Genomic DNA, 22,086 nt, shown 5'->3' on the forward strand with positions numbered 1-22,086 from the left:
AGCCAATGAAGAATTAAGTAATAGTATCTTGAATCAAGGACAAATATTACACTGATAAAAGAAAGTTTTTTCCATATATTTCGCACTTTTATATATAACAGGAATCAATAAAACATTTCTACAAACTTTATGGTTAAAACTATATGAGGAACAAGGCAAAATTATTTAAATAATAATTATTTTTACGTTCGAATTATCGTTAATAACTTATAGTGAAATATAATTGATCATAAATAGAATTTTTAACAGAATTTTTAATCCTCTTTTCAAAATAAGTCTGTTACTGATGATGACAATAATGTTTTTACAGATATTGTATTTTATATTTTGTCATTATGCTAAACCAAATTCCAAATTAAATTTTTATTGAAAAACTGAAAAATATTTATTGAGCGTTTTGCTCTATCAGAGTTATTTGCTTACTGACATTTTTGGAGTATAAGTGTCTTATAACTTCAGCAACACTGCATTGATAAAATTAATTTGAGATTTGCTAATATGAATGAAATATAAATTAGAAAATACAGGATAGTGTAAAAACTTTACTTTATCATTATTTTCTAATAAATTAATATAAGAAAATTGGAAAGGTTAAATGTGTAATTTAAATCTAAAATATGTAAGCAGAAATGAAATGAAATATTTCCACATTTCTACATTTATTTATACAGTTTTTCAAAATTTCTATGCATATAGAAAAAAAAACAATAATAATTACATTAATAATAAGCATTATAATAAATATGTCTATTAGCAAAAAAAACTTGTATATAACAAGTTTTATGTTTAGTTTTAGTTTTAAGTTTATGTTTAGTAATAGACGTTTGTATATATTGTGATCATTTTTTAACTTTAAAAATTACAATACGCTACATAAAGCTCTTCTTTTATTTACCTGGCAAGCAGTGAATATTCGAAATGGAGTTTTTAGTATATTCATAAGGTAACCAATTTCGCTCCCATATAAACCTCTGGAATAAGTATAATAAGTATTGCAATTCATTGCCTTCGAACTTTTTTATTCCTCCAGGTCGTTCTTTGTTATTGGCATCAAAATCACCACTTTCAAATTGTTGAAACCAAAACCGACAACAGAAGAACGTCACAATAAGTCTCTAAAAGCGTTTGATGAGCTTCGGAAACAGATTTGTTCAAATCAAACAACGAAAGTAATGAATGTTAAAAATTAAATTTTGATAGTTTTTTAATAATTCAATAATATTCTGAATACCAAAAAAACATCAAATTAGGTTGTTTAACAGTTTACATTAATATTTTTCACCAATAATTATCGCTGATTAAAATACATGCAACCACAGAATAAGTTTCAGTCAAATCAGTTTTCGTACAAAATAAAACATTAATTAAAACCATAAAATCAAGAAAATAAGTACACATACAACTGAAAATAATTCCTTTATTAATAGTAGTGCACGCGTCACAAACAAAATACTGTGGTTAAAAATAAGACCATTTAAGATTAATTGTTTATTGTTAAATGGTTTTCAACGTGTTTAGTGAAAGCCTTAATGTCAACAATAAGAATATATCATTAACATAACATTAATGGTACCGATTCTCCTGAATCTGATTTTGGAAAATCCAAACCGTTAAAATTTAATAGGAGGGCTTTCAAATTATGAATTGTAAAAAAAGAGAAATCAAAATAGTTCTTGGAATTATTATTAAATATACAGGAACCTCACACTATTAAATGTCAATTTCTTAGAATTGCTGATACAGAAAACTATCAAAAAACTCTATACACAGAAAATTTCAAAAAAAATAGTATGAAATTTCCGATGAAATGAACTGACGAGAATATTTAATCGCTATAAGATAAATTCCAATAAAACCTTTATACAAGCGTAGTTTATATAAGAACTATGAATTAATATTGAGGATTTTTGTTAATTAAAGGAAACATTTTAAATAGCAAAATTGAGATATGTCAATGTTTTTTGAAATGGTATCGTCTAAGGATAAATTGAATTCCTGAAAAACTAATCGTTTAAGTTATTCAATCAATAAATAAGTCAGTAAGCGTTTTACAATTCCACATTCACTCAATTCATCATTGCTAATTGAAATATTAATATATAATATATTATTTTATCATATAATTGACAGTTCTCAGTGATTATTCTTTATTTTTGAACAGAAAACTTTTATTGCTAACGTTACTGTCTTCTATTACAATAGCTATCATAATTTATAAAATTCCAAAGCAACTGTATGCCCGGCTTTGAATATGTAAAATTTTGTATATGTCACAAAATTATATTATTATGTTTGTATTGTTTGCGTGTGTGAAGCGATCAGTTGGTAATAGTTAAAATAATATTGTAAATAGATAAATAGGTTTAGGTAGGTATTAAGCTAAATTGTGTGTATATAGTAGAATATAAAATATGTGTAGTGAATAGGTTAAATAAGGTTTTTGTTTATTTTGATATGTTTATCACAACGATTGTTATGTACATATTCTATATTAAAATGTTTCTTTTTTATATTAAAAATCTAAGTTTGATTATTTTTTTATTTTTCTGTGAGCTCCTCATTTATTTTTTGAAGCCGGTTCAATTTTTTTGTTAAAAATATTTTATTTTTCGCTTTTTAGTGTTGGATATTTATTGAATAAATTACCCAATTATTTTATTCAATATTACAATAGGTAGGCCAAGTAAAGGTGCAGCCTATATGAGGAAAAATGGGAGCAAAGAAATAATGATTGAAAATAAGGAGCGCTTCAGGCCCCGGGGTCCGCTACCTAACCTAGGTGATTTGACAAATGCTTTAACTAAACAACAACAAAAAGTTATTGTCTCGCCGGGAATCAAACTCGCAACCTCCGTTTAGGAGCTAAACGCTTTAACTATTATGCCATAGAAGTAGTTGTCAACAATATTCTACGAGATCTACGCCGTCCTATATGCTATAGTTAGTGTTTAAAAAGTAAACTGAATGGCTTTTGCACTGAACGACTTCCGATTTTCCGTCACATCAGCTCAACAATAACATTATACACACATATCTATCATAATCATAATATAAAATATATGAAAACTTTGTACGTGCCTTTGAAATTTGAGCGTTTTCCTCGATTTCCCCCTTCCCCTAACAGATCCTGATTTGGTTCCAATGGGACCACCTCGGAAGGGCACTCTTACTCGAATAAAAAATAATTTTGAAAATCGACCCATAATTGACGGATAAATCGGCGAACATACATTTAAAAAAATATATACAGCCGAACATAGATCCTGCTATTTCGTAGTCGGTTAAAAATGCCACACATCATGCGTGTTCTGGTGAAGAAAAGTCACCACTTTATGCAACTTACACTTCTGCGTGACTAGAAATACAGCACTCAATTATTGACAAGGAATTTAATTCGAGTAGAACTTTCAATATTGTCTAGTGGCTTTCAGAATAGCAAAATAGTAATTACATGGGACATAACAAACTCCCAAAGCCAAAACCACTGGCTTTCAGATGTTAAAAGCCACATAAAAGAAACTCCATTTACACTAAATTCATAAAATATACCTTAATTTTATCTAATGATTTCATCAAAGAACACTGTTTCAAGGAAAAAGATTATCAAGAAAAAAACGGTTAAATAATCCTTTCTATCTTTTCGCCTGAAGAGGGTCTAGACAATACCTAAGTCTGTATACTAACCAGTCAATTATACCAACTAATTTTAAACGAAAATTAACTCAAACGTGAATCATAGACAATATTTCGAAATAGTTAAAAACCGTTTTAATAGCAGTTAACATTGACACGCTAGTCTATTATTGTTATTGTTAAGTAATCCGTCAATATTACGATAGTAATAAAAACGCAAGACTTATTGAACTTGACTTCAACCGTACTTAATTTATTGTTATTATTATTAATATTAGTTTGTTGGAGGTGGAATTATTGTTAATGTTTGAATCGTTTTATTTATTGCTAATATAAATAGTCCTATAAATTTTAATAATTATCAATTAATACAGTTTATTACTCTATAAAATAAAATGTTATGGAATCATAATTTAACAGTATTTTTTAATTATAAATTTAATCGAAATAGATCACGATTGATTTTTTTAAACGTTCTGTAACTGTCTACAGCTAAATATATTCTTGTATCTATATCATTAATACATTCACATTCTTTTTTAATTATCAGATCAGTTCGATCGTTTATTTAGCGTAATTCCTTTCCTTTCAATTATAGTTATTTAAATGTCTTATTTGTTCATATTAATTGACAATTTTTTAATTGAAGAACTCAAATAATTTGTATGCCTCACAGTTGTATCTAATTAATATCAACATAATTCTTTTGATTTTTGTTCTTTTCAGTACCTACAAATGTTGATTAATATATTTTCTTCTTTATTCTTTCAATTCTATTTTGGTTTAACTTTTCTTGTGATAGTCTATAATAATATTAATTTTAATTGTGGTTAAACTACAATTTATTTAATGAAATTTTCTTTTTCTATTGTCTATGATTATGGGTGATTTGTTCTTGTGCCAACAAATTCATCATTTACAATTTGTACTATCGTAAATATCTGAATTATTATACAACATATTTACAGTTTATATCAGTTTGTAATATTTTTTATTTAATAACATATTAAATTTATTTCAAATATTTCTGCTTTATATACTCAACAAAAGCATCTAAAATGAGAATATTAAAATTAATTTTAAATTGTTAAATAATATTTTATTTCTTGAAATTACCCTTGAATGTAATAATGTTTCATGTTGTATTTTATTTGTATTTATATAAGAATTCTATTACAATTGATTATAATAAAATATCTTTATATATTACCTTATCGTAGGCGATAAAATATTTAATCCAGATAGTTTTGTACTTGTAACAAGTCAATATGAATGCGTTCGCTCTCCCATAATTGTAGATTTTTATATAATATGTTTTTATATAACAGATATTATATGTATTATATAGAACAAGTAATATAAAAATACGTATCTAAAAATTTTGAAAAATAATGTATATTATTATTACAATTTCAAATATTTTATTATATTTAACAAGTCAATTGAAAAGTCCCCGGCCTGACCTTTAGGTGGCGCTACTAGAATTAAATCCATATGCTTTTTAATTAACTCTAACCCTCAAAAGATGCGTGTATAAATTTGACAACTGTCGAATCATTAGTACATCATATCATTCATGAATATTTGGGTATGAGAAAGCTCTGTTCAAAATGGGTGCCGCCTGAGCTCACTTTTGACCAAAAACAACAGCGAGTTGATGATTCAGAGCAGTGTTTGAAGATGATCAAGAGTAATAAACCCGAGATATTGCATCGTTATGAGACAATGGATGAAACATGGCTCCATCATTTCATTCCGAAGTCCAATCAACAGTCATCTGAGTGGACTGCACGCGATGAACCCGCTCCAAAGCGTGGGAAAACGTAACAGTCGGCTGGCAAGATTATGGCGTCTGTATTTTGGGATGCGCATGGAATAATTTTCATTGACTACCATAAAAAAAGGAAGGGCCATCAACAGCGACTATTACATAGCATTATTGGACCGTTTTAACGACGAAATCGCCGAAAAACGGCGGCATTTGTAGAAAAAGTGCTACTTCACCTAGATAATGCACCGCGTCACAAGTCAGTGAAAACCATGGGAAAAATCCATGAGTTGGGCTTCGAATTACTTCGTCATCCACCGTATTTTTCAGATCTGGTCGCCAGCGACTATTTCCTGTTCTCAGATCTCAAAAGAATGCTGGCTGGGAAAAAATATTCGTCGAATGAAGAGGTGATCGCCGAAACTAAGGCCTATTTTGAAGCAAAGGGCAAATCATACTACAAAAATAGTATCGAAAAGTTGGAGGGTCGCTATAATCAGTGTATCACCCTTGAATGGAATTATGTTGAATAAAAAAACAAATTTTCCAAAAAAATGTGTTTTACTATGGTAGGCCGAGGACTTTTCAATTGACCTGTTAAATATAATAAAATATTTGAAGTCCTGGTGCTGTTTTCTGATTTGAGATCAGCAAAAAACAATTAATACGACCACCAGAACTTCACTAAACTCAAAATAATGACCACGAAACGATTTTTTGAGAGACAAATATGAGTGATAGAATATGAGTTGAATTTTTGAGAGAATATGACCCGGCGAAAGGAACTCATAGTGAAGAACGCCATGATTTTCACATTTTAGTATGTTTTGATCACAGTAGCGTACATATTTCTAATTATGTTTACCGTAATTTTATTTATAACCAATTAATTGCGCCTATACTGTTTGATAATGATGGTAGCTAGTACAAAGGCACACATTACGAAAACCACTGCTCTATGAATCTCCACCTAAACAGTAAATATATCACATTAAATGAGTTTCCTTGATGGCAAACTTTAAAAATATCCATTATTTCAGCATTGTTGTAAAAAAGGAATTAAAAATTGCCGGAAACAAACCATTACGCGTAAATACATTAGATAATATTTTCAATTTTAATAAAAAAGAGGCACGTTGCAAATTTGCAATTGTTGTTTTCGATTCATTCAAAACTAAAACACGTTATGTTCGGTTATTATTATTTTTTATTCAATGTGCATTTAATCGAGTATGTCTCGCTCGTAAATCTTAATGAGCACACTATATTAATGAATAGATTTTTTTGTCCGCATATACATTAATAAAAATGTTGATGTTATGTAAGTATATTGGTTTGTAAACTGATTAGGACATTGAAAATAGAAAAATGCATATATCGGTGGTTGTTAAGGACATAATTACGATTTTTATTTGCATTGTTATTTTTTTTTGTGGTTACAGCGGCCATTTCAATATTGAGTTGATATAAGTTGGTGAATAATATTAGACCCAGCTAAAAGTGTTTTATATGCAAATATCATTAGATGGCGTCAATCTGAACTCATCATCACTTAGTAAATTTTGGCTAGTAAAAAATGTAAACATATCTTAAATATGTTGATTTAATTTAAATGTTTTTATTATTATTTAATTATTACATTGTTAGTAGTCGTTTCCGTCTAACCTACAATTTGTCTTTATGGTAACTTAAATCTAGGTATATAACTAGGAGGCCCCATCGGCCCTATTTCAGCCTCTGGTGAAATAATGGTTATATGTTGTATTTTTTATTATATGCACCTAACTACACAACACTACATAAGATGGTTTGATTCTTTTGAGTCTATGTCCTGTTCTGGTGGTATCCAAATGCTGTAATAGTTCAATATTCTCATGAGAGTGGAGTCTTTCATCATGCCTCTTTGCTATTCTCTTAGTTTCTTGAGTGACCGTGGGTATCTGAAGGTCTCGATATAGGTAATCAGTCCTATAGTATTTTATGTATGTTACTCTTTGCAGAACATCCCCATAATTGAATTCCGTATGTCCATATAAGTTTCAGTATTTGCTCATATAATAGCAATTTATTATGTACTAATAATTGTGATTTTCTTCCAATTAGCCAGTACATTTTCCTATAATTCAATTCCAGTTCTTTTAATTTCTTCTTTATATGTTCCTTCCAGCGAAGTTTTGCATCAAGATTCACTCTGAGATATTTAGCGTTGTTGCTATATGGAACGATAGTATTATTTCATGTTATTAGTGCTTGTACGGTGTATTTATAGGTGAACTACACATGTACAGATTTACTTCCATTAATTCTTATTTTCCAAGCTTATGTAGCGATCGTACCTGTTGTAATTTTCGTGAGGCTTCTTCACTATTGTCTCCAACAGCTATAATAGCAGTATCATCAGCAAATGTAGCCATCGTAATATTCTCCATTTGTGGTATATCACAAGTGTAGAGTAGATAAAGCATTGGTCCCAGTGCACTTCCTTGTGGTATACCTGCTTTAGCTCCTTTTATTGTAGAGTAAGCTTCTTCTTGTTTGACTCTAAACATTCTGCTTTTAATGTACGGATTTTAATAGTTCGGTGTGTTGTTTTGGGAGCATTTTCTGTAGTTTATGAACAAGACCTTCATGCCAAACCTTATCGAAGGCTTGTGCTACATCTAAGAATATAGTTGAGCATACTTTTTTACTTTCGTAGGCTTTTTCAATAACATCTGTTATTCTGTGAACTTGGTCAATTGTTGAATGCTTGTTAATAAACCCAAACTGATGTGTTGGTAATAGGATTTAATATATTGGATTCAATTGAAAAGAGAAGAAATTATAAAGAAACTTAACTTGCTGATTATCGATTGTTTCGTCTATTAAATGGTAGAATGGCCTATTTGCAATTGTATATATATTAGAGACTTACCCTCATTATAAAATAAAAAATAAATAACCTCATCCAATTGGAAAGCGATTTAATTAAAAAGGATAATAAACTATCGATCATCAAGGGAAACCTTTTTTAGCCCTATAATATTGTCTTCCAGTAGGTCTAAATAAGTAATTGATAACTTCATTGTCGCTTCTCTTGTCAATGGAAATTCAATCGTTTTTCAATCACTGTAGGCTCACAATCTCTGTCCAACATATTTTACTTTGTCCGACGTTTGACATCCTTAGATCCCACACTGTTAACTCCTTGGTATATATATTAATATTACCTTATATATTACCTCCTCACATTATGGATAACCACTTTAGCTATCTTGGAGAAATAAACCTATAATTGTTCACTTAGTTCCTTATGTTACGAATTTATTTTATCTCAATCGTCTATCCTTTTATTTTCCTTCTGTATATTCATTTGTTTTACTATTCCACATTAACTACTATATAATTGTATCTATAGTTTATTCTTATGTGTCTCTTTTACGATTCTATCTATACTTATACCATTTTATACCCACTTCTTTACACTCTATATTCAATTTTATTTATATATATCTGTAAATATCTATATAAGAAATATTTCTTAAGTTTCTATATTAGGATATTCCGCCCATAAAAATTCTTACTCCAATTTTTTCTTGTATCACCATAATATGTACGATTTGTTTTGCAATATGGAAGATTTTTTATTTGTACTGAATACTAATTTTATCTTGTTCTCTACTTTATAAATTTGAAAAATTAGAACATAAAATAGAGTTCACGTTAGAGTAACAGATCAATTGAGATCAGATGCAATATTAACCAGTTAATCGTTGAAATTATTTAAAATAGGTGCTTTTTGATCAGGGATATCTATTGGCAAAAATCAATTTAAACAACCTAACCTAAATTTGATATTTAAATTCGATGATTTTGACATCTGTCTAAATAAAAAAGCAGTTTACCTTTTAGTATTATTAAGTTATTCAGTATATACAAACGCTAATGATGGTGAGCTTAAAATTGTATTTTCCTTATTCAATAATATTGCTACCGTAGCCCATTAAACATTTTTAAAAACTTATGGTTTCACATATAAACAAAAAATTGTCGCTTTTGTTTCAATGAAGTGGTAACTCTGATGTCAATAAAAACAACGGCATGGAATACCAAAAAAGTTCAAAGATAATCATTTACAGGACTTATTGGATGAAAACTTATTGGTCAAACTCTTGAATGAACTTTTACACAGCTTAGTTGATGAATCAACTGTGTTCAGGCTTTTATATGCAATAGGAATATTCAAAAGGAGAGAAAATGGTTACCATACTGAACAGAAATGACTGAAAATGCCATTTTGAACCATTTCAAGACAGCGCTTGTCGTGCAAAAAAAATTTGTGGCGTATTGTGACTGGCGACGAAAAGTAGATTTGCTACGACTATTGCAAGATCAAAATCAAACTACTGACCAGCAATAGTGAGTAACAGAATAAGACATCCTCTTATATGCTGCCAAATCAACATAATTCTTTCCATCTTACTAGAAAGATGAGGACTTTTCCCACAAAAAATGATGGCAAATATTTTTATACATGTAGTACCAATTTTTCTCAGCAAATACCATTTTAAAGTATGTAAGCACCTAATAGGTTAGTGATGACACTCGTGATATGTGTGCTATATTAACTCAAATCAAATAACTGATTTAAGTTTCTGCTATAAATAACAGGTCAATTGAAAAGTCCCCGGCCTACCATAGTAAAACACATTTTTTTGGCAAAATTAGTTTTTTTATCAACATAATTCCCTTCACGGGTGATACACTGATTATAGCGACCCTCCAAATTTTCGATACCATTTTTGTAGTACGATTTGTCATTTTCTTCAAAATAGGCCTCAGTTTCGGCGATCACCTTTTCATTCGACGAAAATTTCTTCCCAGCGAGTATTCTTTTGAGATCTGAGAACAGGAAATAGTCGCTGGGGGCCAGATCTGGAGAATGCGGTGGATAAGGAAACAATTCGGGGATGAGCCCAATTCATGGATTTTTGCCATCGTTTTCACTGACTTGTGACACGGTGCATTGTCTTGGTGAAGCAGCACTTTTTTTTCTTTTTCTTCAAATGCGGTCGTTTTTCGGCGATTTCGTCCTTCAAACGGTCAAATAACGCTATGCAATAATCGCTCTTTATCGTCCTTCCTTTTTCAAGGTAATCAATAAAAAAAACCATGCGCATCCCAAAATACAGACGTCATAATCTTGCCAGCCGACTGTTGCGTTTTCCCACGCTTTGGAGCGGCTTCATCGTGTGCTGTTCATTCGGATGACTGTCGATTGGACTTTGGAGTGAAATGATGGAACCATGTTTCATCCATTGTCACATATCGACGCAGAAACTCGGATTTATTACGCTTGATCATCTTCAAACACAGCTCCGAATCATCAACTCGTCGTTGTTTTTGGTCAAAAGGGAGCTCGCCGGCACCCACGTTGCACAGAGCTTTGTCATACCCAAATATTCGTTAATGATATGATGTACACGTTCAGTTGATATCTTTGGAGTGTCTACTATTTCATTCAATTTCAGTTTATGGTTATTCAAAATCATTCATTTCACCACGTCTAAACTTAGCATACCAATCCTTGATGGTTGATTTTCCTGGGGCAGTGTCCGGAATCTCGGCATCAAGACAAGTTATTGCTTCAACTGTATTTTTTCCCGTCAAAAAGCAATATTTTATCAACACGCGAAATTCTTTTTTATCAATTTTTTTCGAAATAACAAAAGTTGCTTCACTGAAAATGATATAAACCACAAACTAATGGTCCAACAACTGTTAAATTTATACACGTATCTTTTGAAGGTTAGGTCTAACTAAAAAATACATGTATTTAATTCTAGAAGCGCCATCTATCTGTCAGCCCGGGGACTTTTCAATTGACCTGTTAACTGATGTTGAAGGATCACAGAAATAATCTATAACAAGAATATTTTTTGTATCCAAACCTAATGTCATTATTATTGAGTGCTTGTTATGACAACGAGTTGAAAGTTAATGAACGTGTTAAGTTCATTAACTGGGTAATGATGGTTCAATAATTTCGGAAGCCTATAACATGAGAACAATGAAATAATACTAATTTCGGTCTTGACAAAAAAATTGTTAAAAATCATCATGATTCCGGTAGTTTCTGATTTCGATTGTTAGAGATGGTTTAAGATTACAATTGTTAATGGCGTAATTATTTTCCGGACAATCCGGTAGTCGATGTGTACAAAATAACAATCTTACATATGATTTTGACAGTTCTCTAGTATATTATAAGTATGATTTAGTTCCAAGAGATTGTGTTAAATCTCTGGTTTTTTCTAATAAGTTATTTGGATTTTGAGTGATTTTTCTGGAATATAAAAAAACATATTTATGCAAATTCTAATCCACAAAATATCACTTACTATAGTAATATATTATTAGCAATAAAACATTGAATTTACATAAAGTAATTAAATTAATGCAGTACGGTGCTTCCTATTCGAACTAATTTAAACGATTTAAAACGTTTTAATAATTTTGTTGGTCTTACAAGACACTGTCTCATTAGCATTTATATATACGCTAAGGTTTTTGTGGTATTTAAGCTTAGACTATTATTGAGGAGCTAGTGGGAATTTTCTAACTTAATATAACTAATATTAACAATGCTTTAGCCTTGCTTTGAAATAACTAAGCATTAGTAATGCTGTAACAGCTTTTATTTTAAATTTAGGAATATTATTTAGGAATATGAATACTAACATAATTTTTTTTCATTATTTAATTACTACATTGTTATCCCTATCTCAGTCTCTGGTGAAATAATATACATGTCACTGCTGTATTTTTTAAAATATGCACCTCACTACACAACAATACACAAGATCAGATGGTTTGATTCTTTTGAGTCTATGTCCTGTTCTGCTGGTATCCAAAAGCTGCAATACTTCAATATTCTGATGAGAATGGGGTCTTTCATCATACCTCCTTGCAATTCTCTTGATTTCTTGACTGACTGTGGGTATCTGAAGGTCTTAATGTAGGTAATCAGTCCTATAGTATTTGGGTGGGCCCACAATAGCTCTCAGGACTTTGTTCTGAAAATTTTTAATTTGTTTATTTTATTCTTTGCAGAACATCCCCATAATTGAACTCCGTGTGTTCATATAGGTTTCAGGATTTGCTTATATAATAGCAATTTATTATGTAATGATAATTGTGATTTTCTTCCAATTAGCCAGTACATTTTCCTATATTTCAATTCCAGTTCTTTTATTTTCTTCTATATATAAACCTTCCAGCGAAGTTTTGCATCAAGATTCATTTCGAGATATTTGGCGTTGTTGCTATATGGAAAGCTAGTATTATTTAATGTTACTGGTACTTGTACAGACTAATTATAGGTGGACTGCACATGCACAGATTTACTTTCGTTAATTTTTATTTTCCAAGCTTGTGTCCAATTATTTATATTGTTACTTGCCTGTTGTAATTTTCTTGAGGCTTCTTCACTATTGTCTCCAACAGCTATAATAGCAGTATCATCAGCAAATGTAGCCATCGTAATATTCTCCATTTGTGGTATATCACAAGTGTAGAGTAGATAAAACATTGGCCCCAATACACTTCCTTGTGGTAGACCTGCATTAGCTTCTTTTATTGTAGAGTAAGCTTCTTCTTGTTTGACTCTAAACATTCTGTATGTAATGTACGATACTAATAGTTCGGTGTGTTGTTTTGGTAATATTATCTGTAGTTTATGAACAAGGCCTTCATGCCAAACCTTATCGAAGGCTTGTGCTACATTTAAGAATATAGCTGAGCATACTTTTTTACTTTCGTAGGCTTTTTCTATAACGGCTGTTATTCTGTTGAATGCTTGTTAATAAACCCAAACTGGTGTGTTGGTATTAGGTTTTTTCTCTCTATGATATAGACATTAATGAACAATTACTTCACAGCCTATTTTTATTTCAGAACTTGGAAAGTTCAAAATTCATTCAGATTTAACTTTACGAAAGAAATAAAAGTCACATGATATGGGATCTGTTTTCAGACATTTTCACGGAAAGAGCAAGAGTCGTAAGATAGTGATATTATTTAACAATTTTATCGAAACTGAATATGCTTATAGAGCTTAGTTTTCGATAAAGTTGCTTTCAACCCTTAGTTACTAGATCATAAGTGAAAAAGATGAATCATTAAGAATTGTTACTTCTTCTTTGATGATGTTAGTATACTTATGTTAATAATTTATTATATTTTAGTTTTGTGCTAATGACCCTTTTATTTTGAACATCCCATCTTTATTGGCTTCTTTTATCCTTTAATTTTACATAAATACACATTTTTTATATATTTTAAAGTCTCCTTTTTACCAACCAGGGTTTATCTGGACTGGGCCTACTGTTTAACGCGGGCTCCGAACCCCGGTCCTCGTCATTAGCCTACCGACTAGCGAATGACCAACTTAGAAATCATCCCAGAAGACATCCGGTCTTACCCAGCCTGATTACTGGCATGGCTGGGATCATTTTCCTTGTCGGATTTTGTACTCTCGCCTAAAGACAATCACAAATGTTAAACAATCACAAACGCGAATATAGTATCAGCATGAGGACCGTCTTGTCGCCTTACCACTGCGCCAATCAAGCCGGCTAAATACACATTTATTTTCCATGAAAGTGATACAAATTTCTCGAAATATTTTAACGCTATACAAATTTAATTACGTAAGATTTTTTAAGATAATATACCAACGAAATGTAATTAACGCCACTTAATTATAGGTACAATTTCGAATGTTTGTATCCTATTTTAAATATAATGGTATATAATGTTAGATATTCGCTTTATTCAATTTCAATTCAAATTATTACCTTGGATTTTTAAAAAAATCTGATATTTTAACCATCAATTTCCTTTGCCTCGCTATTTTATGCGGTATTTTTTTTATTTTTAAGTGCATAATAATAATTAAGCCTTTTTTAATGATAGTAAATCTTAATCATCTATATACGGTGAATGTTTCATTTATTGCTCGACAGCCCATTTTATTTCTTACTAGTTTTGCAGTTTTGTTTGTTTTAATGATTTAAATTGTATGCATTTGGTATATTTTCAAAAAGTATTTTGCGGTATTAAATAACATGTATATATTGTTAGTTTATTATTAAATAAATACACTAATAAGCTATTGTTCAAAAGTTGAAGGTTGATTACCCGTAAACCAAAAGATATGAATCATTATTTGATAAAATCATTGTAATGTGGTTGCTCCATTTTTACGAATATTCATGATATAGTGTTTGATTAATATGCAACTCATATTGAACCTCTTTAACATTGCTTAAAGATACATTTTTGTCAAAACTCAAAAGAGAATAATTATTTTACGGTTGTAAATTAATTTTGAAAGATTTAAAACTTTAACTTCACATAAAAAAACGTATTTTCAGGTTATATTGTCATTTATTATAAATACATCAAAATTAATTCACAATCCTAGCTAATTTCATTGATAAAATATATTGCGTTAAACATTAACCAATAGATTAAATTATTATTTTGCATGTAATTATAAAATACATATAAAATCATAAGAAATAACTAAATAACATTATTAATATTATCAAAGGGTTACGTTAATATAATGACAAGAGAAAGAGAAAAATAAAAATCAATTAAATATTCATTTTAAAATAAAATATAAAATATTTTTTGAACCAAGAAAAATAGCTTATAGTAAACATAATGTTTCTCTTTACTTCCCACTAGAAATAATTTACTATTATAATAGTAATGGAATAATATAAAAATAATTATTGTAAAAAATAATTTGAAACATTAAAATTTAAAATAAAAATAGAAAATTTAAATAGTCCTTACAGCAATAAAGGTAACCAAAATATAAATATTTTCATATAATATAATGCTGAATAATATATAGATTCTAACTACTACATACTTCTAACCATAAATATAATGGTAAATATACTTAAAAATGTCAACTTATAATGATAAAAAGTACATCAAGAATAGAAGCCACTCAGCTAATTAAAAATCATTATTACAAAAAATGAAGTTGCCTGTTAATTGTTAGGAAAATGCTATAGGTGAAATAATATTCATAAGAAAATGATATTATAAAAAATACTATAAAATTATTATCAGGCCAAGGAAACATATTTGCATAAAACATATTTTAAACTGCATGTTATTATCTATTAAGAAAAATTAAATTACTAAAACAGAAATAGGACACACTATATTATCCTTTTAATAAAATCATTTTTTTGAAATTTTCTATCCTATAGTTCCGGCTAACAACTATAATTTATTATAGTTTAGTCACAAACTACATACTCGTATATGTCACAAAATCTTTAAGGTACCTAATGTAAAATAAACATTGTCGAAAAATTTTCTCCACCTTAAATATAAATTATTGATATTTATTAAGTAATATTTTTCAATTATCACAACTATGCAAAATATACATATATACATAATGTTTTATGTAAATATTTTTCAGTTCAGTGAAAATAACTATTGTTAAAGAAAATACACTTGTCTACAACTTGAAAGAGTATATATTACTACAATACTTTATAGTGTTATAAATTAATGTACGTATGTGTATCTTTATGTAATAATCTCCCTAAAAAGATTAATTTATGACTCTATTTGGCGCTTTTACACAGGATAAGATACAGGTTGTAATTAAATCTAAATATATTACAACGTTGATCATATAATTTTTTGTGCAAACTAATATGAAGGTCACCTTTAAGAAATGTTTAAGATTTATTGCTAAATAATTTTTGCTAGTAATAACAATATAACACAATTTTATAAATAATTATGTTAATTAAAAAAGATTATGTATAATACATTGGATCAATCCATTTTATCAATTATATATAATACATCTATTAAATACAATAAAAGGTAATCATTTGCCGTAAAATGATAAGAAACCAGTTTGAAACACAAAATTTTTTTTCAATAAAAATTAAAGTTTGTTTACTTACCTTTTGAATATATTATCAAGCAGTTACATGTTGCGGTGACTTCGTAGAATTGTTCGTATATAGAGAGAATCAATATATTTTATATTTTCACATATAAAAATCATTGTATTTATACATTTGAAACACGAACATTGACTTACAAACAGGTTAACACAATTTATTAACTATTGTAAAATATAAAACAATCGCCATCTTCCGATCAAATGCTCTAAACAAATTTGGCGAAGAATCACGTTTTCTGTAACTATATAGAGGAACTCTCGTATAGATGGCGCTTTTAATAAGTTTTCAATAATTAAATAATGGTGAGAATTTTGCAGGATCGAATCTAAATGTAATGATATTTTTTTAATGACAATATTTTGGTCAACCTGTATATATCAATGGTTGTGGATTCGATGAAAAAGCGAATGTATTAAAGTTAAAATCTCCAGGTAAGAGAAAAATATATAACTGCTAATATTCTAGCGATGAGGCTGTTTCTTAGAATTATTTCTTCGTCATTTCATTTAACCATAATACAATGCCTGATCTGACGCAATCAAAGGCCTCTAATTATATTAATACAAGGGCTATTTAGTAAATTATAACAATTTGGATGGCATAGATATTTTTGTCGTATATTACATTTTGGTTTTTGAAGTATATTTTATTAATATATATTAATTATCAATAATTTGTCCTAATCTCTATTACTAGTCTACTATGTATATTCCATATAGTGTTATATTAAAATTGTATACGATTTTAAATATTGTCACGTTACATTCTTTTAATATAATAATATTCTAGTAAAGAACTGATTACTTAATGTGAAATAATCTTTAGATAATAATTATTATAAAGACCTCGTATATATATTATTACATAGAGCAATGGAAAATACCGTCTGAAAAATTAGGTTACAAAAACCAGTTGGTTGATATTTAAGTATACTAAACACGTTTGATTTTTTTAATAATAAAACTTCCAATATATACAGGGTGAAAATGCATACATGATTGAATATTATTCGAGATTTACTATAAAAATGTGTATTTTTTTGAATATCCCTCGTAATATATTTTATATATATTTTTTAATTTATATATTTTAAAGTCTCCTTTTACCAACTATGGGTTTATCTGGACTGGACCTACTGTTTAATGTGGGTTCCGAACCACGGTCCTCAGCATTAAGCCTGCCGACTGGCTAGTGACCAACTTAGAAATCATCCTAGAAGACATCCGGTCTTACCCAGCCTGATTACTGGCGTGACTGGAATCATTTTCCTTGTCGGATTTTACACTCTTGCTTATGAAAATCACAAACATAAATTTACGACCATGCCACAGCAGGATTCCGGAGCTATGACAACAGTAGGAGGACCGTAAAATTTATAGTTTTCTTTGGATTTGAATATTCTCAAAATTATTCATATCCTAAGTTAAGCTAAAGTTGTATGCTAAGTTGTATGCACTGATTGAAATATAATAAAAATAAGTGCTATTCTTGTGTGTATATAATAGATCTGTGTTTTTATCTGTATGCACTAGATACATTTTTAAAGTTGTTTCCTATATTTTAGGAAATGTTGTTTATATGTAGTACAATAAACTAATATGCATATGTATATACAACAAGATATATCCACTCAAGCATAAATAATTGCTATAATTAAATCAAATCATCGTACAATTTGTTTTCATCGAGCATGAGTTGAAATCGTTCAACAAACATAAATAAACGTAGATATTTTCGTGAGCTGATATATAGGTTATGTTTAATAAAATTGTAAGCTATGTTCATTTTTCAATACGATTACTTATAATCACAACGTTTCGTAACATAATGTGTTAGTGTTAGAAAAAATTAGTAATACTTTAGATTTGGTCATTTAGTATTTATATGTCATTTTTGCATGTTTATGGAATAATGCTATAAAGAACTAAAATAAATGTTATTGTCATTATGTTATTTAACACGTATACTGTACATACCCTGTATAATAAAATTAATAATTAATCTTCTATTAGCCACTAGGTAGAATGTTACGTATATTGTACGTTGTATTGGGTTTTCCCAACTACCCAGCCAGCAAGAATATCACTAATTATAAGATATAAAACATCTGAAAGACGAAATAAGAATTCTAAAAGTTATGTATAATACAGGAAATTCCAAAAAGTCTAAACTGTGTTTTTTCTTTTTATTTTAATGAACTTTATTATTGATCTGTTTTATATTCATTCAAACAACATTTAAAAAGGGAACCACCACCATATCAGCATATTTATAAAGTACGGTTTAATTGTTCATAAATAGTAATATAGAAATTTTATTGTTGCCTAATATAATTAATAATAAAACTTAAATATATCTAATAAATGTACATCTAGTACAATGTACGATATATTCGATAGCTGGAGTCGTTAAGTAAATTCCAATAAGAAATAAAACTATACCAGTAACCAAGCTGGGTTTGGATGAACATCAAGTTAGCACTGGTGTGATATTAAGGCCCGTGGTTTATAGCTCACGTTAAACCGTCCGTTTAAAGTCTGGGCCAGATAAATCCCGATGGGTGAAAAATCATACTTTAAAATACAATAAACTATACAATGCACCAATGAAATGTGGAATTGGCATATTAGGTGTAGTACTTTTAAGACATAAGGAATATTAAATATGAGTTATAAACATTAAAAGACGTGAAATGATAAATACTAAATAACATATTACAACCAATACTAATGTCTAATAAATATAGATCTATTATGCTGTGAGCCTTAAAAAATATCAATTAAATATAAGTGAGTCATGGCGTTTTTGATAATTTATAAGATGATCGAATTTTATTTCATTGATGTTTCTATTGCACAGTAGCTTAAGAAGGATTAAAATACGTGGTAAGCTAGTAAAACATTTTTTTTTTCATGAGCTGTTTTATGATAGCCACGTATCGTTCAATTATAAATCAATAACAAATAATGGTCAAATAAAGATTATAAATGTAAAAACATTTGCCGAAACATTTAAGGTACTTAATCCCATTGTTTTTATTGGAGAAAGATATCTTAGTACACCGACAACCTTATCAATCTATCAACATTGATATAGAGTTCAAAACTATACCAGTAAATAAAAAAATAATTATATAAATAAGAGAAGGTACCTGTTATAAATCATTAAAATTAATGTCGCTGTAAATAATATAATTTAAAAATAAATTTAGTTTCTGTTCAAGCCACGTACTTTAGATGACGCTATATTTATCTTTTCGTGTCTATGTTAGAGATTTTATATTATACACAGAGTGTGAATTGATTTTGAGGCATTTTCAAGAGGCTGTCCCTATCATTGTGCTTTTCTTTTCGTAATACTGCATTTAGATGAAGTGTAAAAAACATATTTTTCAGCTACGAAGATTCTTCTTTTTCACACTGAAGCCTTCCATTTACAAAACAATCACAATTTTCGAAATTCTTACAAAACTGAAGTTATAAAAATATCTTCCCCTATTTGATTAGCCAATGAATCAACTTATATCTCGGTTCGTAATTTTTCTATTTGCCAACGACATTTTTTCTTTTTTATATTAAGTAATAGTATAATAAAATATATCGCACCAATAAAATACATATATCTAATGAAATGATTTATGACAGATAGTCTGATAGAAGGGCTCTCTTTTACTAGTCCATTTCGTAGAGGTACGTAAAAAGTTGTTTGGCTATAAGTTGGTCAAGGTAAAAGTATTTGCTTTAAATAAGTACTGCGGTTATTTTTTTACTACAGGGTAGATTGAAAAAATATTGATTTGTCGTTCAGGTTATATTTTATTATATCATTATATCTTATTATTATAATTAATGAAAATGTCATATTAATCTATTTTTCTTTTCATTTTCAGGCTGAAGAATTAATAGATGATCTATTGTCATTGGAAAACAGTTCCTTGGCATCAGATGGTTTTAAAACGTCAGATAGCTCATTGGCGAATGACATTAATATTAAAAATGAACAATATTTACTTAGTGATGCTGAACTACATGCTATGGCCAAAGATAGACAGAAAAAAGACAATCATAATATGAGTAAGTATAAATAAATTATTTAATTATTTAAAATATGTATTGCAACATTTTAATTATTTAATGTGAAATCAAATGAAAACTATACAAATAGTTTTATGATGTAAATTGTTATAACATATTTTTAATTACTCACCATTACTATCTATAAAAGCTAATCAAAATTTACCACTATGACCATACCACTGTAATGTTAAAACAAGTGAAAATATATTATACGCTTTGTAATGTAATAGTATGTTTACTAATGAGAAATATTTATAGTTTTATTATCTCGTTATAAAATCAGGACACGTTTTGCCTTTACCTGTATTAAATTTCCACTCTTTATCCTATTGCTAAATGTATATATCAGAAGATAAAATCAAAGTTATACATATTCGGTGCGTACAAAATAATAAATTTTTTAATGCTTAAATATAAAATATATATTTCTTCAAAATAATTTGTACGTACAAAATTATTATAATTACAAGGAACAACCAAAAGTCAACGTTCAATCACAAAAAGACATGTCTAGCTTATATAATGGATGTGGTAAAACCTCCTGAATATCGTTGGAGGTATATAATAAGTTATCAATCCCTCAAAGTGAAATAGTTTTCCTGCAATATATCCAGGAATCTTTACAACTTAATGATAACATAAGAACTGTACGAGATAAAATAACAAGAAATAATTATATTTCTCTAACAACTGTTAAAATTATGCTTTATTGTCATATTGATTACATCACAATAATCTTTTTATTAAAAAAGTGTCAGGTAGCAAGATAAGGAGGCATTCAAATTGTATCAATATTCCAAATTCACTATCAAATATGTATTAGAATTAAGATAAGTAAATAAAATTTTAAAAATCGTCATTTAAACCAATCAGAGATGAGAAAATAACCTTATTATTAAATGAATTGTTTGCCCACATTTAACTACTCGATAGACACACCATATCGATTTTTAATTGATTGTAAATCGAATTTATGACGTAAGTTGGGCCCATAAGTTGGGCCTACTTAAGCTTATCTAAGTTGTATCAGCAACGTATAGTACTATGTCGAAATAATGATAAATGTTGCTTACTTAAAAATTTATATCTACTTAATAATCATATTTCTTCTCTATTCTATAAATCTCTATCGTATCTCTGTAGTATGTTTTTTTTAGTATGTATGACGTGTATTGTTAGTTGCCTAATATATAATAAAGAATAACATTGGCTCTATTAAATTTAACAAGACTACTTTATTACATATATCCATTACACAAACAAAATACAAATACACATAAGAGCATTAGAAATGTTTCATATTTAAATAATAAATATGTATTTTTTTGATTTCAGTTGAACGCCGACGAAGATTTAATATAAACGATCGTATTAAAGAGTTAGGAACTTTACTACCTAAAAATAATGATCCTTATTATGAAATCGTAAGAGATGTACGACCAAACAAGGGCACTATTTTGAAATCCTCGGTCGAATATATAAAATGTCTGAAAAATGAAGTACATAGGCTAAAGCAGCAAGAGGAACGACAAAGACAAATAGAACATATCAACAGAAGACTTCAACTACGAGTTCAGGTATATATATTCAACAAAATGAAATTTTGTAATTTTTA

General features: G+C 28.7%; 1 protein-coding gene across 1 annotated transcript in view; it reads left to right on the forward strand.

Moving 5' to 3' along the window:
• The window catches only part of Mitf (transcription factor Mitf), a 160,029-nt gene that overhangs the window by 136,974 nt on the left and 969 nt on the right, over nt 1-22,086 (forward strand). The window contains exons 3-4 of the mRNA XM_076404910.1: nt 20,285-20,468; nt 21,807-22,048. Coding sequence (XP_076261025.1) covers nt 20,285-20,468; nt 21,807-22,048 — 426 coding nt within the window. The remainder of the gene's footprint in view (nt 1-20,284; nt 20,469-21,806; nt 22,049-22,086) is intronic.

The sequence above is a fragment of the Rhynchophorus ferrugineus genome, unplaced genomic scaffold, assembly GCF_030347505.1.
Source record: "Rhynchophorus ferrugineus isolate W39M unplaced genomic scaffold, kcgeb_rfMv2 rfM5, whole genome shotgun sequence".
Classification (NCBI taxonomy): domain Eukaryota; kingdom Metazoa; phylum Arthropoda; class Insecta; order Coleoptera; family Curculionidae; genus Rhynchophorus; species Rhynchophorus ferrugineus.